Genomic DNA, 16,281 nt, shown 5'->3' with positions numbered 1-16,281 from the left:
CGGGTTCGAACCCAGGACCTCACAGTTGTGTGTGAGTTTATTTTCAGTGGATTACCACTTCATCCAAGACCAAAAAAAAAGAAAGAGATCTTTTAAAAAAATCAATACTATTAAAGAGATGGGTTTGTCAATATTTATTGATAGTCAACACAAAATTTTTAGAATAGAACCAACCAGTATCTCCGGAACATTATTTAAGGAGTTAAATATGGTAATATTTTGCATTAAATGTTATATAATCAATGCATTGATTGTGTAATCAATGCTTGAAAAGTTTTCTTTTTACTTTAAAATTTTCTTTGTTAGATTCCTTAACCAGTAGCACGATCCTTTTTAAGGGAGTTTATTCAACCATTTGTTGCTTATAAACAGAACAGGAGAGAAAATACACTTTGACATCACCAATCTCTATCATCAATGGCGAAGCAACTCATAATCATGCTTCTTCCTTTGCTCCTTCTTCTTTTCATTTTATCAGGTATTATATCATTAAGAGCCAACATCATAATTCAATTAAATGTCTTTGGTTTGTTCATATTTTTTTGTTTATTCATTTTTATTGGTTTTCTATTGTGTGACATAAATTAATGCAAATTTTACAGAAGTGGTCGAAGGGACTAAGAAATCATATGGTGTGTATGACAAAAACTCTGTAAAATTGTTTGTATTTGGAGACTCATATGCTGATACAGGCAATTTTATGGGCTCACCATCGTACAAGCAACCTTATGGAATCACATTTCCTGGTAAACCTGCTGGAAGATTCAGTGATGGTCGTGTTCTTACCGATTACATTGGTAACAATCTTCTCTCTCTATTGAATACTAAATCATACTGTTAGATCAATCCGATTTTATAGCATATGGTAGTTAGTATCAAAGAGCATAAACTAATTTTACTCATTCTTTATTATCTCTCTGTCATATTATGAGTAGAGTTGGTCAAATAACTAAATGAGATTAATTTTTTATCACATGTAATTTTTTTTCTTCACACATACAAATACAGTATTAGTAGTGAATGATTTGATTAATCGCACTGAATCTTTCGTCTAAGTTTGAATAAGTTGAATTATCTAATTCGTTTCTTTACACATGTATTCAATCAAATCACGTCATAGTGGACTGAACCTTTCGTCTAAGTTTGAAAAAGTTGAATTATATATCCAACCCTTCTTTTTCACACATGTATTCAATCAAATCACGTCATAGTAGCGACGTATTTGATTGAATGCATCTAAAACATTTTTACACGTAGCCTCTTGAACAAGTTGAACTATCTAACGATTCTTTTGTACACATGTATTCAATCAAATCACGTCATAATAACAACATATTTGGTTGAATGCATGCAAAACATTTTTACACATAGCTGTTTTTTATTGTACTTTTGGTTCGATTTTTTAAAATCATTTTTCATCCAGTTTAGAATTTCTTTAAAAAAAATAGAGGACTCAACCCACAAACCAGTTGTGGGTTGAACCGGTCTGTTTTGAGAACTCTTATATAAGTTCATTCTTCATTTTTTTTAAAGAAAGAATAAGTTAATTCTTCATAAAATGTAATTAAAAGTTACTAGTATTATGTGAGTGTGACATATTATAAGTCCATATTTTCAAACATTACTGGGGTGGATACCTGTTTTATTACATTTTGATTATCAATGATAAGCTGTTATTTTTCTCGTGTAAAAAAATCGAAGTCTAATTAAAACAAAAAGAATTTGATTCAATAAAATTAAGCATATGATTTATTAAAAAAATCAAATAAATTAGAATAAATAATAAATTTTTGTAAAAGTGATCTTATTTATCTACAAATACCACAAAATTGTTGGGTCGGGGACCGTCCACATCAAGGCTAGAACAACCACATAAGCAAGAGAGACACCACACTCTTACCCAAAACCTTAAGGCAATGGATTTATGGATCATCTTACTTATAAGGTGTTCAACTTTTACTATTTTATCCGATGTGTGACATATAACTCACACTTGCAAACCAACAAAAATAAAATCAACATTGCGTTGAACAGAGTGGAACTAGATTCATATATCTTAAACAATGTCACAAATTTGAGCCTCGTGATAAGAAAAACATGATTGAAAGGGGATATATCCACTTAAACTTAAGATGGTTAGTTATATCCATTGTTGTACCTACGCTTTTGATTGAAAATGTGTCTCAGTGTCTGGCATGTGTCATGTCCGACACCAACAATTGTTAATACATTTAATTATTTCATTTTCTTAAAATTTGATCGGTGTAACATGTTGGGTGTTAATGTTTGTGCTTTATAGGTTACGTCACACCAACATGGTTTAAATTAACAAGCATGAAATATAACTTTTTGATAAGTGAAAAAAAAGGAATACCAAGAGAGTAAATGTACAAATTGGACTTCAAAATAGGGCATAATAGGCTTACTAGTTCGTATTACTGTTTTTTCCTCTTGGTTTGATTTGATTCAACCTCATTTTGCTATTATTCATATGAGTAATGATACATAGACACCCTTTATTCTCATACACCCTTGTACACCCCATGCATTAGGAAGAGAGAAGAGGAGAGAAAAGAGAAAGTGTGTTTGTGCGGGGTCCATGTGACTACGTGTCAGATTTTTGTGTGGTTGTCAAAGGGTGTATTGCCATTTAATGGTGTCTATGTATCATTACTCTACTCATATATGTACGTATGTATGTGTTATTAAATGCAGCTTCCTTTCTGAAAATTAAAACCCCTACACCATATGCATTGAGAAATTCCTCAACTCTACAAAATGGAATCAACTTTGCTTATGGAGGAACAGGTGTTTTCCAAACATTGACCAATGGACCAAACATGACTGTTCAAATTGACTCACTTGAGAAGCTAATCAAACAAAATGTCTATACCAAACAAGACCTCCAATCCTCTGTTGCTCTTGTCGTCAATTCTGGCAATGATTACACTGCTTTTTTAGTAAACAATAGAAGCATTACGGTAAGTGGTTTTTTTGGTTTCAATGTTCTTGCTGATATCTCAATTTTTTCTACTAATATGTTTGTTTTTTTGTATTTCATTTGGTAGGAAATAAAATCCTTCACTACAAGCCTTATCAATCAACTATCCATAAATGTTCAACGCATCCACAATTTGGGAATAAATAAAGTAGCAATTGGATTATTGGAACCAATTGGATGTTTACCTGAGATAACTTTGGTAACTTTCCATCTTAGTTGCGTTGACCTTTTGAATTTGGTCTCAGAAGATCACAACAAATTACTACTCCAAACTGTGCTACAACTTAACCAACAACAAGTTGGAAAATCAGTTTATGTGACACTAGACCTCTACAATGCTTTCCTCTCTACAATTAAAACTATGCAGAAAAAGCATGATGGTATGTCCTTTTGATCTTTTTTTACCAATCAACCACTATATATATTCTTTCTGATTTTTTCTCCATTGTACAGAAAACTCAACCCTGATGAATCCACTGAAATCATGTTGTGAGGGAGATGGTTTGACAAATACTTGTGGAAAAGTGGATGATAATGGAGAAAAGAAATACAGTTTATGTGAGAAACCAAAGCTTTCATTCTTTTGGGACAATGTTCACCCTTCTCAAAATGGTTGGCATGCTGTCTACACACTGTTGCAATCTTCTCTCCATCAACTTAATTATAGATAGGAACTTTTTATAATTATGGATTTGTATCATTTTCCAATAATCACATATTCTCTTATCAAACTTGATTACTTGTTCGTCAACTCTAGCTTGAACTATGACTTAAGGGTTTAGGATGTATGCCCTCTTGGGATGGACCGGAGGATTGCCTAATGTAACTACTCCACGCAGCAGGTGATCTCAGCCACAAAAAAACAATCTAACAATTTAAATTTATGCACTGTAGTTTCGCATAGTTTCGATTTCAGCCGTTCATTTTTTATTAGACGGTCGGTAGTAGTTACTACGTTAACATAATATTTGTTTTTTAGGTTGATTCTCTTGGTTTTCGCACATAAGATTATAGTTTATGTTGTTTTTCCAAATTTTTTTCTCATTGATAAAATATAGACAAAATCAAGATGCTTTTTATAAATATCTCTTTTTGTGCTTATAACAAACTTTAAGAAAATTGTGAATTTTATTTTAAAAAATTGTGAATTTGATAAATGAATGTTTTATATTAGTGGCAATCAAATATTGGACACAATACATTAAATTTTTTCCATAAAAAATATGTTTTCTTTTTTAAACAATCAAATTCATTTGAATTCCTTAAATTAATAATAAATAAGTTGTTTTTTTGAATAAAAATAATTATTTTATATGATTGACAACTATAATAATTAAATTTTACATGCCAAAAGCTTCAACTATAATAATATTTCTTTTTCTCTAAGACACATACCAAGACCTACCTTGTGTTAAACAAAGAGGAGAACGATACATCTATATTACACTTATACCTTCTTGGGGCCGGTTTTATCCACCGGTGCACAACTGGACGGCAACTCCACCCAAGCTGATTAATGTTAGAAGTGTATTTTCGGTTCATCATCATGTCAGCGCTTATGATGCATATTTCCTACACACTTAATTAACTGTAACGTATACGTTATCATTAACGATATACGGTGATACGACATGATCATTTTAGAGTAGTATTTATACGTATTCTACATGCGTGTGAATCACCCAATACATGCACTAATACTATATATATATATATATATATATATATATATATATATATATATTCTATTCTATTGTATTCAGAAAACAAAACAAAAAACACTATACTATACACTTACTAATTAAGTGTAGTAGTAGTGCATAACTAAAATACCGAAATATTTTCTTTAAATATTCTTAAGAAAATGGGCCATAAATATCATGATTTAGCCATGATTTTACTGGGTTTTACATGCAATCAAATTAATGCAAATTCAAATATCATCTTTGCATAAGGGACTAAGAGGTCATCATTCATACGAGACATACGACGATTTTGTAAAACTCTTTGTATTTGGAGATTAAATACGTTGATACCGGAGATTATTTTTACCTCACCATCATTTAAACCTTTTAATGAAATCACTTTTTCTAATCAATCTTATGGAAGGTTCTCTGACAGTTGCGTTCTCAAGACAAGAAACAACTTGAATACTGAGAATTAAGTAACACATATTTTCAAATAAAAATAATACGATCAAATCAAATGATAAATTATATTTAGAGTGAATCTTATATCAAACCAAAACCTTTTTTTAGAGGTCCATATTAGACACACCTTATTTATTCATGAAAATTTAAAATTGACTAGTTATGAGTTATTTTGAATCGGTCGACTTTGAGGAGAACTCTATATCCGAGTCAAAACATATTGGGACTGAAAAATAACGTGGCAAAGCCACAATCCCTACTCTCGACACCAAACGAGCCTTGCCAATGGACCATACCAGGGAGAGGAGATTGATGTCGAACGTGGGGTGCAATGATCTAATTATCAAGAGAGTTATCACGCAACAATCGTGGAAATTAGTTGAATGGAGGTTAAGAAATGTAGTTTATAGGCAATAAACACATTATAAATACTTTGTTCAATTATAAACCAACTTATTTTCACAATTTTTACCCTACATTTCTTCCTTTATTTATGCATTTGTCAGTGTAGCAACTCAAAAACAATTGTACATTCTTAAAAAAAATAAAATTGTATCCATCGTTCTACGGTAGAAGTTAGGGAACCCTAAACTGTTTTTTCTTTTTTGAATCAAATTTAAGGATAAACACATTTCAAGATCTCAAACTAACACTATACGACCAACTCAAACTAGAGGATATCACAATTTTTTTTTGGTACCGTTGAAGATTTTGGTACCGCAAAAGGATAGCACAATTGACAAAACTCATCCGACATCGGCTGACTAATTCAGCCCATAAATAATTTGGTAAATGTTAAAATATTAAATACGGTATAAGGATAATTGATTTTCTTAACAAGCGTTATTGATACTACTTTCTTCGTATAGTATTAAATCATTTCATTATTCCATATTCATAATTTCATATGGACCAATAAATAGGACATTTGTACTTTTGAATAAACCAATAAATAGGACGTATAAATGATTTATTTTATATATTAAAGAGATGGGGCTGTCAATATTTATTGATAGTCAATACAAAAATTTCACAATAGAAATTACTTAATCATTATTGACCCATTTCTGGTCAACTCTGTGACCTTTCTATCTATAGTAACCTACATCAACCATTTGTGCTTATAAATAGGATAGGAGAGAATGATACACTTTCACATCACCAAATTGTTTATGTTCATCAATGGCAAAGCAACTCATAATCATGCTTCTCCCTTTGCTTTTTCTCCTTTTCATTTTATCAGGTATTAACGCATATATTCATAGCCAACATCATAATAATTCAATTAAATGTCTTTGGTTTATTCATTTTTATTGTTTCGAAATCATGTGACATAAGTTAATGCAAATGTTACAGAAGTAGTTGAAGGGACTAAGAAATCATATGGTGTATACGACAACAGCAACTCTGTAAAATTGTTTGTATTTGGAGATTCATATGCTGACACAGGAAATTTTGTGGGCTCACCATCGTACAAGCAACCTTATGGAATCACATTTCCTGGTAAACCTGTTGGAAGATTCAGTGATGGTCGTGTTCTTACCGATTATATTGGTAACTATCTTCTCATCTATGGAATACTACTAAATCACACTTTTAGATTATTCCGATTTTGTAGCATGCATGGTAGTTAGTATGCATAAAATATTTTTGTTCTTATATTCTAATGACCTCTAGGGTTTGTCAAATAACTACTACAAAACTGGGCATAGCCATACTAATTTGCACTGTTGGTTTGATTTGATTCATTCACTTAACCTCATGCATGTATGTGTTATTACATGCAGCTTCCTTTTTGAAAATTGAAACCCCTGCACCATATGCATTGAGAAATTCCTCAACTCTACAAAATGGAATCAACTTTGCTTTTGGAGGAACAGGTGTTTTCCAAACATTGAAGGTGAAGGATGGACCAAATATGACTGTCCAAATTGACTCACTTGAGAAGTTAATTCAAAAAAATGTCTATACCAAACAAGACCTTCAATCCTCTGTTGCCCTTGTGACAGCTGCTGGCAACGATTACGAGGCTTTTATAGTAAACAATAAAAGCATTATAGTGAGTGGTTAACATAATTTTACTTCACATTTATACTTACACTAAGCCATGGACTTTTTTATTGCTAATTAATTTTCTCTATTAATATATTTATGTTTTTTATTTTGGTAGGAGATAAAATCCTTCACTACAACCCTTATCAATCAACTATCCATAAATGTTCAACGCATCCACAATTTAGGAATAAATAAAGTAGCAATTGCGTTATTGGAACCACTCGGGTGTTTACCTCGGATAAACGCTGTAACTTTTCATCTTAGTTGCGTCGACCTTTTGAATTTGGTCTCAGAAAATCACAACAAATTACTACTCCAAACTGTACTACAACTTAACCAACAGGTTGGAAAACCGGTTTACGTGACATTAGACCTCTATAACGCTTTCCTCTCTATAATTAAAACTTTGCAGAAAAAGCGCGATGGTACGTTCTTTTGAACCTTTTTTCTTCTTATAAGCATGGTATATATATATATATATATATAGAAAAAGTTGAAATAATAACAAAAATTTAATGATCTGACTATTGTCTCGTAATTTTTGTAGTAAAGTTGAGCATACGATTGATTGTGATTTGTTAAAAATGTAATTGTAAATTGATGATGGCTTACTTTTTCTCTCTGTTGCAGAAAACTCAACACTGATGAATCCATTGAAAGCGTGTTGTGTGGGAGATGGTTTGAAAAATAATTGTGGAAGTGTGGATGATAAAGGAGAAAAGAAATATAGTGTATGTGAGAAACCAGAGCTTTCATTCTTTTGGGACGGTGTACATCCTTCTCAAAATGGTTGGCAAGCTGTCTATACATTGTTGCAATCTTCTCTTGGTCAACTTAATCATGGATGAAAACTTTTGATAGTTATGTAGATTTGTATTCCTCATGCTAATGTTACGCATCTTATTGAAACACTTAATAATTATTTTCCAATCACATATTCTCTCATCTCTCTCTTATCATATTTATATTCTTCATGCAACTATGACTAAATGTTGGGTTTGGGAGTGCCAGAGCCAGGAATTCTATAGAGTTTGGGCAAAAAATTTATCACAAATTCATATGTGACATAATATATATAAATAGTCAGAAATCGAAATAAAAGAGGTTCATCATTTTTACAACAAAAATACAATTTGAAATAAGAGAGATAAAATATAACCTACCAATAACGTGCTAAATAAAATTATAAGATAAATGCCATTTCTGCGACCTCTTTCAAATCATTAAATTTTTTGGAAGAAATACTTGTTCTAAAATTATGAATACTCTCAATAACAAAATTGAAGCCTCAATGTTTCTAGAGGTACACGTGTTTTATAGAGGTATATTTGTTCTAAATGCATAAGAATAAAAAATTGTCAATGCTATAAAACTTAGTAGTTGCTATAAAATTAAACTTATACTACAAAGTTAGCTTTCAAGTTCAATGCCTCATACTACAAATTCTTGATCAAATTATCACCCAAGTCAGAAAGTATAGAAACATATATATTTAAACAATTTTGCTTATCAAATAGTGCATGTCAGCATAGATCCTTAGTTTTAGGAAAACTGAACACATAATACCTATAGAAAAACAGAATAATGTAATCTCCAAATTTCTTAAACTATGCGTACTTCAAGAAGTTCACTTGATTAACAACTCTTACTACACTAATTATCCATTATTCTATACCCTCTCTAACATATATGGTGACATGCACTACTAGAAAAAGCAAAATTAGTGACGGAAATTAGTGACGGAAAAAATAAAATTTTTCACAAATTCCTTGGTCGCAAAATTTAGTGACGGAATTAGAGAGGGATTTCATGTTTTCCCTCACTAAATATCCCTCACTAATTTTTGTTTTTTCAGTAGTGATGTTTCCATTTAGAGAGATTGCAGCAAAAAATTATTTGCAAAAATCTGAAGAACTAAATTAGAACAATGATGTGTGTTTATTCTTAATTAAAGGAAATCAAAATTAGGCTTGCAGAGTATCAATTCAACATAAAAGTTACTAGTTTATTAGAAGAAAAAAAAAACACGCAAACAAAGAGAAGAATCAACAATTATGAATTAGGGTTTGGGGATAATTAACAATTCTAAATTGCGGTTTAGAATTTGAATAATCAACTCATTCACCATTAACAAACAAACAACAAGCATCAACAACAAAATAGAACAAATAACAAAGAAAATAACATAGAAGTAGAAGTAGAAGGAGAAGACTTCTCAATTTTGTACGCGCCTGAAAAATAGAAACAGTTATGTTAATATTTAATTTTTTTTTTAAGTAGGAAAAGGGCTATTGAGTTGGACTTGCTACAAAGAAAGTAGAAGTTGCGTCTGGGCTAGTGCCCAGGCTAGCTGGGGTTGGCTCCACCCATGGTTTGAAATGTTTGCCCTCTTATTTTGGTTTTAGTTGGGTGTTTAAAATCGAACTAACTCAAAAGAAAAATCACAAATCGAACCAACCTAAATAAAAAATTGCAAAATCGTATTTGGTTCGGATGTATTTTAGTTATTTTATCACTCAACCGTAGGGTTCTGTTCGATTTGCAGTTTTTATTTTACCAACAAGATTAAACCAAATCAAACAGCAACATAAAAAATCATTAATTAAACCTATTTCACATAGTTCAATGCTCATAGAAACTCAAAAAAAACTTTTATAGAATAACATTTTTTTTTTCTCTTGTTAATTTTCTTCTTTGTTTTTAATTTCAAAAATGTATTTACATGCTACTTGAATTTTTAGAGAATGATAAAGTCTTTTTTTTAACGGCATATATATTAAAACAATTCCCCGCACAAGACATACGAGGACATAGAAAGAATGATAAAGTCTTAATCTTTTGCATTTCTTACTAAATAAAATTACTTTTTGTCCATATTTTTTGATTTGGTGTTGTTGAAAACATTGTTGGATGAAAATGAAATTGTAATGTCAGATGAAATTCATAACATTGTTGAAAATAAGTTGTGTTTTAGCATTTTAATTTGACTTTAATGTTGTAAACAAAAAAATTGTTTGCAAAAAACTGCATTAACCCAAACCGCATTAATTTGGTTAGTTTTTTAAAAAAAATCAATCGAACTAAACCAAATTGCACCGCAAACACCCCTAATACTTTTAGCGCCTAAGATTTTAGTTTCTCTTGTTTTTTTTTTTTTCTCATTGATAACAAATATGTTTTTCTTTTCAAGCAATTATGTTCATTTTAATTCTACACTTAACCAATAAAGAGACGAATCTTGCGAAATTCACTAGAATGAAATTGAACAAATTTGGTTGGATATAAATTGAATTGGATCCTAAGTATTTTCTAAATGAGGTAATGTTGTCAAGATTACCTCGTATTTTTCTGAAGAAAAACATGCTTGTACTACTGATATTATATTATTAGTACAAGCATGGGAGAAGTGTTATTTGAAGTCGGAATCAGAGGTGGAGAAGGGTTCATTTCATATTGAAGGTTGTGCAAGAGAAATAATCATAAATTTCCCAACAAACTTTAATATTCTTGATTATTTGACATTTAATTTTGATCTTTATCCTTACTTAAAATAATGGCTTGCCCACTTAATCGAAACACACACATATATAGAAGATGTTTTTCTCTATAAATTTTATAAAGAATTAAATATTTCGCAACGGTATGGATGATATACAGTACATTTTTGCATGATCGATTATCAGGTTACGTACATACATACATACAGATGAAATGAAGGTTCCATTAGCCTATCGACCGTTTATCCAATCTTTCATCTATAATCTTCATACATATTGTGTGTGTAATGAGAGAGTAATAAATCTTATCTTTCTTTTTATTTGAATTTAGCCTATCAGTTTTTCCAACCATTCATCTAATCGTTCGTACCTTAAATGCACATGTTCATTCATGTGTATCCTTAAAGTAGAAATAATGCTCAATTAGACGTATTGTTTTTTCACTATCGAACGATCAATTTATATATATATTTGATATTTCTAATTAAAAGTGCAATTTTAGTGCATTATCATCATGTCAACGCTTATGATGCATATTTCCTACACTCTTAATTAAGTTTAACGTATACGTTATCATTGACGACATACGGTGATACGACATGATCATTTTAGAGTAGTATTTATACGTATTCTACATGCATGTGAAATCACCCAATACATGCACTAATACTATACTATACACTTACTAATTCATCATTCATCAATGACGAAACAAACTCCTCTAATCACCAGGCTTCTCTCTTTGCTTCTTCTCCTCTTCACGATCATTATAACTGCAGGTACGCTTATATACGTACATTCCGAGCTGATATAATATTATTATTACAGTAATAAAAAAGGGGTTGAGATTGTATACATCGACAACGTAATTTTTTTTCTTTCACATATATCCATCCAATCATATCACTCCACGATTTTGTTAAAAGTAGTGTTCTATGATGTCACATTTTAAAACTAATTCTTAAAAAACTTCTACAAATATTTATTTGGTATATAGATTGTTTGGATGTATGTGTAGAAAAGTGTTTACACGGTTAGAGTATATAAATTAATCTTATATAAAATAATCCTAATCAAATTAAGGGTTCATTTGTTTTAGATTAAAACAAAAGTGATTTTAATATTTTATTAATTGATTAATATTTTGTGTTTGTTTAAACTTAATAAAAATATTGTGTGTTTCCCTTTCTTCTATTAAAAATAAATTTCTTCAAAAGGTGTAATCAAAATAGTTTTTTATTTTCAACAAAAAAAACATATTTTAAGAAAATAATTAAAATAAATTACACACAAACAAGACCAAAACATCAAAAATAATTTCTTTAAATAATCTTAAATAAATGGACCATAAATATAAGGAGATTACTTTGGTTTTAATTTACATGCAATCAAATTAATGCAAATTCAAATAATGTCTTTGCAGAAGGGACATCATATGGGACATACGACAATCGTATGAAACTATTTGTATTTGGAGACTCATATGTTGATACAGGAAATTACTTTACCTCACCATCATATAAGCTTCCTTATGGAATCACTTTTCCTGGTAAACCTTCTGGAAGGTTCTCCGACGGTCGTGTCCTCACCGATTACGTTGGTAAGTTATCCACTCTCACTCTAGATATCAAGCTAAAAAAACCATTTGAATAACGAGTGTATGCACACCTTGATTTTTATTTCAACACGTAGAAAAAGTTTATAACATTGGCAAAGGTCCATCTTTAAACCATTTTTGAGAGATCCAAGGTAGACGATACATCCAATTTATTCATTAAAATTAACAAAATTTAAAAATAAGTCATAAAATTTAAATTTTACCGATAATTAGTCCTTTTGAATTGCTCAACTTTGTCTCTGAAGTCGATTGATATTAATAATGTGATTTTTTCAACAATTCAAAGATCTCTTTATAAGTGATAATGGTTTTTTGTATTTCTATTTGTGGAAATATATGGAGAAACTTGATCTTAAACTATTTTTCATGTATATATAGAGCTAAAAATATTATAATCATAATTATAGTTTTTTTTTTTACAATATTTTAATGATTCTAAATTTATATTTAAAAAGAGTCTTGGGATCCAACTCATCTAAATTTATATATAAAGGTCCAAGTGAATCCTTCATCTTGTATTTTTAGTAAAATAGTGGATTTTGTAATTAAAAAAGAAAAGAGATGTGGTATTTTAATAAAATAAGCAACCAATTAATTTAGTCCATAAATTATCACTCTTTCTTCAATTTAGCCGCTAAACTATATAGTATAAATACAACAAGTTAACAATCAATTAATTGAGAGTCCCTTAAACTTTTATACATAATTTTAAATTATATACTAAATTTTATAAATACTATAATAAAATTAATTTGTGTCCTTCAAAAAATAGGATCATATGTGATCGTACACTCTAAACATGCTTAATAGTTAAGATCACCACTGCTTTTAAAGCATAGATTATATTAATTATACGATTATATATACTCATTTTGTTAGAAATATTGTGTATAATATAATTCTTTTTTTTTTAAGGAGTGTATAACATAATTCTATAAACTATAGAATTTGTCAAATAGTTAATTTGATAAATTTAATTATAAGTTCTTAGTTTGATTTATTGTGCAACTAATATACATGCAGCTTCCTTTCTGAATATAAAATCCCCTAGACCATATTCATTGAAGAAATCCTCAGAACTACAATATGGCATGAACTTTGCCTATGGAGGGACTGGTGTTTTCCATACTTTGATTGATGGACCAAACATGACTGTCCAAATCGACACATTTGAGAAGTTAATCCAACAAAATGTGTATACCAAACCCGACCTTCAATCCTCAATTTCTCTCGTTAGTGCTGCTGGTAACGACTATCTTAAATTTTTTGTTAAAAATGGGAGGAGCACCAAGGTAATTAAGTAATTAGACTTATTAAATGTCCATCGAACTCAATTCGAAAAGTACAATTGAATTTAGTTTATACAATAAATAAAGCAATGATCATGTATTGTCAATAATTTCATTTCTCAATACATTTTGTAGGGTGTATCCAAGTTCACTGCTTCACTTGTGAAGCAATTGTCATTAAATCTTAAACGCATTCAAAGTTTGGGAATAAATAAAATAGCAATTGTATTATTAGAGCCTATAGGATGTTTGCCTATAGCAACTGAGAATACTTCGTATGAGAAATGCAATGGGACTTTGAACACGGTAGCCATGAATCACAATCACTTGTTACTCCAAGCTGTGGAAGAACTCAACAAAGAAATTGGAAAATCGGTTTTCGTGACACTAGACCTCTTCAACTCTTTCCTCTCCACAATTGCATCAATGCAGAGAAACCATGAAGGTAATTATATAGTATATTGGTGTACTTTCTCAAGCAAAACCTAGCTCTTATATAGTCAATGAAAAGAACAACGAACTAACGAACTTAACTAATTAATTAGTATAACTAACTTTTGCACCTAATAACTTTTCTCCATTATGCAGCAAACTCAACATTGATGAATCCATTGCAACCATGTTGTGTGGGAGTGAGTTCAAGTTATTATTGTGGAAGTGTCGATGAGAAAGGAGCAAAGAAATATAGTGTATGTGATAAACCAGGGCTTTCATTCTATTGGAACAATTTCCATCCTTCTCAAAATGGTTGGCATGCAGTTTACAAGAGGGTGCAATCTTCTCTCCGCAAAATTGAAGATAAAAACCTCTAATTCTTACCGAATATTGTATTGTTTTAGTAAAACCTGAAATTTCAGTGTGCGCAAACTACCCAATAAAGAATAACGTTAGAAACACACTCTTTACCACGGTCTTTTTTATTATTAGTTACAATTCATAAGAGTCCCACCAAATTTATATGAGATTTAGATGAATTTTAACTAATAAAAGATTGAGTTATAAAATATGTGTTGAACCGTGTTGTTAACACTTCACTCGAATAAAATACTGTTATAAAGTAAATAAATTAATCAGTTGATTTGATATTTTGACATCCTTCGTCTTGATTAGTGTCATATCCCAAATTTTGACCACTTTTATCTATTCTTATCCATTTTATTCATATTTTTAAAGTCGGGAATTTTCGTCGTTTCAGACAAAATTTCGGCAAAAGAGGTTACTTTGAAGTACCTCATTTTTTATTCCGAGTCGGGCCCTCTTCTCTCTTTATTTTCTTTTTATTTGAGTGTTTAATTTCCATCTTTTATTGGTTTTAATTTTAGTTTTGATTTTAAAATTAGTTACTCTTTTTATATATCTAATAGTTTATTTTATATTTTTGTGCTATAATGTCAATGAGTCCGAAAAATCCCAGCAGGGGTCAAAAAAAAATATTTTTTTTACACGCTTCATATTCAGGCAGATTGTCAAACTTTTGTTTCCAAATCCAGTATGCAGTTGCTGTTTCTGCAAATTGTTTCCTTTTTTCCCTTCAACCCTAATGCTATAAAAGCAAGCCTGCAAAATACAGAAAGGGAGAAAAAAACCAGACTTAATCAACCGCAGCAGTCAACACCCAAACCCTAATTTCATTTCTCTCTCCGATTTCTAAAATCAAACACAAAAAACACTATGAACACTAAAATTCCAGTATCATGATTTCACTACAAAAAATACAAAAGATTCCAAGTTAACAACACAACCAAATCGACAGAACCGTAAATCCAACACATTCAAGCCATAATTCAACCGGAATCGGAGAAGGAGATTGGAGCGTGAATCGAAGTAAATCCGAACCGATCGAGCAAGAAAGAGAAGAGCAAAGCTAGATCCGCTCACGTTTGGTTTTTTTTTTTCTTTTCGTAACTTCATTTACAGATCTAGGATTGTTTGGTGTTTGTTCGTAAAAACTAAGTGGATTTTTGAAACGTATGAAGAAAAGGATGTTTAAAAAGATAATTTATTTTTGAAACGGCGGAGTTTTGAAACTCCGGCACGGCGGTGCACCACCGGCCACCATGCCGGAATGTATGTAGGGGGCGGCGGTTTTGTTCTTTTGTTTTAGAGAGAAGTGAGAACTTTAGAGAGGGAAGAATTTCTTGCAAATGAATAAAAAACCATGAGAAATCTTTTTATACTGTGACTAAACCAAACCGTTTTTGTAAACCAGTGAACCGAACCGGATCCTCTTTTAGACCGTTGGATCTCAGATCCTGTGGCTGTGATGATACTTGCTGTGATTAGATCTAGACCTTCTGATTCATCGAACGGTCCAGATCTTTCCAGTCTGAGCCCAATTGTTTTTAAAATTCACTACTGTTTTACTTTTGTCACCTCTGTTTTTACTTTTTGCACCTCTTTTACTTAAAATTTCTCTAAAAGTTTACAAAAAATATTTTGCTTTGTGTTAATTGTTCATTTACTGTTTTTTTTATTATTTTTATAGTATATTTGCATTAGTACTTTGAATCATGTCATGCATGTTTAATTTTTGTCATTTTATTTTATTGTTGCTATTTTTAGTGTGTATTTAGGAATTTGATGTAATATAATCATGCATTTTATATTTCTTGCTTGAGACTTTAGCATGTATCTAGGTCCCTTGTAAATATCCATAAATGAGAATATGCAC

General features: G+C 30.6%; 3 protein-coding genes across 4 annotated transcripts; all 3 read left to right on the top strand.

The window, feature by feature from the left end:
- Positions 1-330: 330 nt before the first annotated feature.
- Positions 331-3,904, top strand: LOC11422362 (GDSL esterase/lipase At5g03610). Of its 2 annotated transcripts, none has more exons than XM_039829857.1 (5): positions 331-478; positions 603-797; positions 2,809-2,981; positions 3,069-3,381; positions 3,455-3,904. In XM_039829857.1, the coding sequence occupies exons 1-5, from the start codon at positions 418-420 to the stop codon at positions 3,670-3,672; spliced, it is 960 nt and encodes a 319-aa protein (XP_039685791.1). In that variant the 5' UTR covers positions 331-417; the 3' UTR covers positions 3,673-3,904. The 2 variants fall into 2 exon arrangements, with proteins under 2 accessions (XP_039685791.1, XP_003591765.1); XM_003591717.3 differs by having other exon boundaries at positions 332-478; positions 2,716-2,981.
- A 2,429-nt stretch (positions 3,905-6,333) lies between these two features.
- LOC11417797 (GDSL esterase/lipase At5g03610) lies at positions 6,334-8,054 on the top strand. Its single transcript, XM_024775091.1, has 6 exons — positions 6,334-6,394; positions 6,508-6,705; positions 6,939-7,210; positions 7,322-7,453; positions 7,550-7,631; positions 7,837-8,054. The coding sequence occupies exons 1-6, from the start codon at positions 6,334-6,336 to the stop codon at positions 8,052-8,054; spliced, it is 963 nt and encodes a 320-aa protein (XP_024630859.1).
- Positions 8,055-12,128: 4,074 nt separating this feature from the next.
- LOC11427968 (GDSL esterase/lipase At5g03610) lies at positions 12,129-14,506 on the top strand. Its single transcript, XM_039829179.1, has 4 exons — positions 12,129-12,303; positions 13,345-13,613; positions 13,746-14,055; positions 14,199-14,506. The coding sequence occupies exons 1-4, from the start codon at positions 12,159-12,161 to the stop codon at positions 14,420-14,422; spliced, it is 948 nt and encodes a 315-aa protein (XP_039685113.1). The 5' UTR covers positions 12,129-12,158; the 3' UTR covers positions 14,423-14,506.
- The last annotated feature ends 1,775 nt before the right edge of the window (positions 14,507-16,281 follow it).

The sequence above is a fragment of the Medicago truncatula genome, chromosome 1 (genome assembly GCF_003473485.1).
Source record: "Medicago truncatula cultivar Jemalong A17 chromosome 1, MtrunA17r5.0-ANR, whole genome shotgun sequence".
Classification (NCBI taxonomy): Eukaryota; Viridiplantae; Streptophyta; class Magnoliopsida; order Fabales; family Fabaceae; genus Medicago; species Medicago truncatula.
This window is presented reverse-complemented; position numbering and strand designations above follow the sequence as displayed.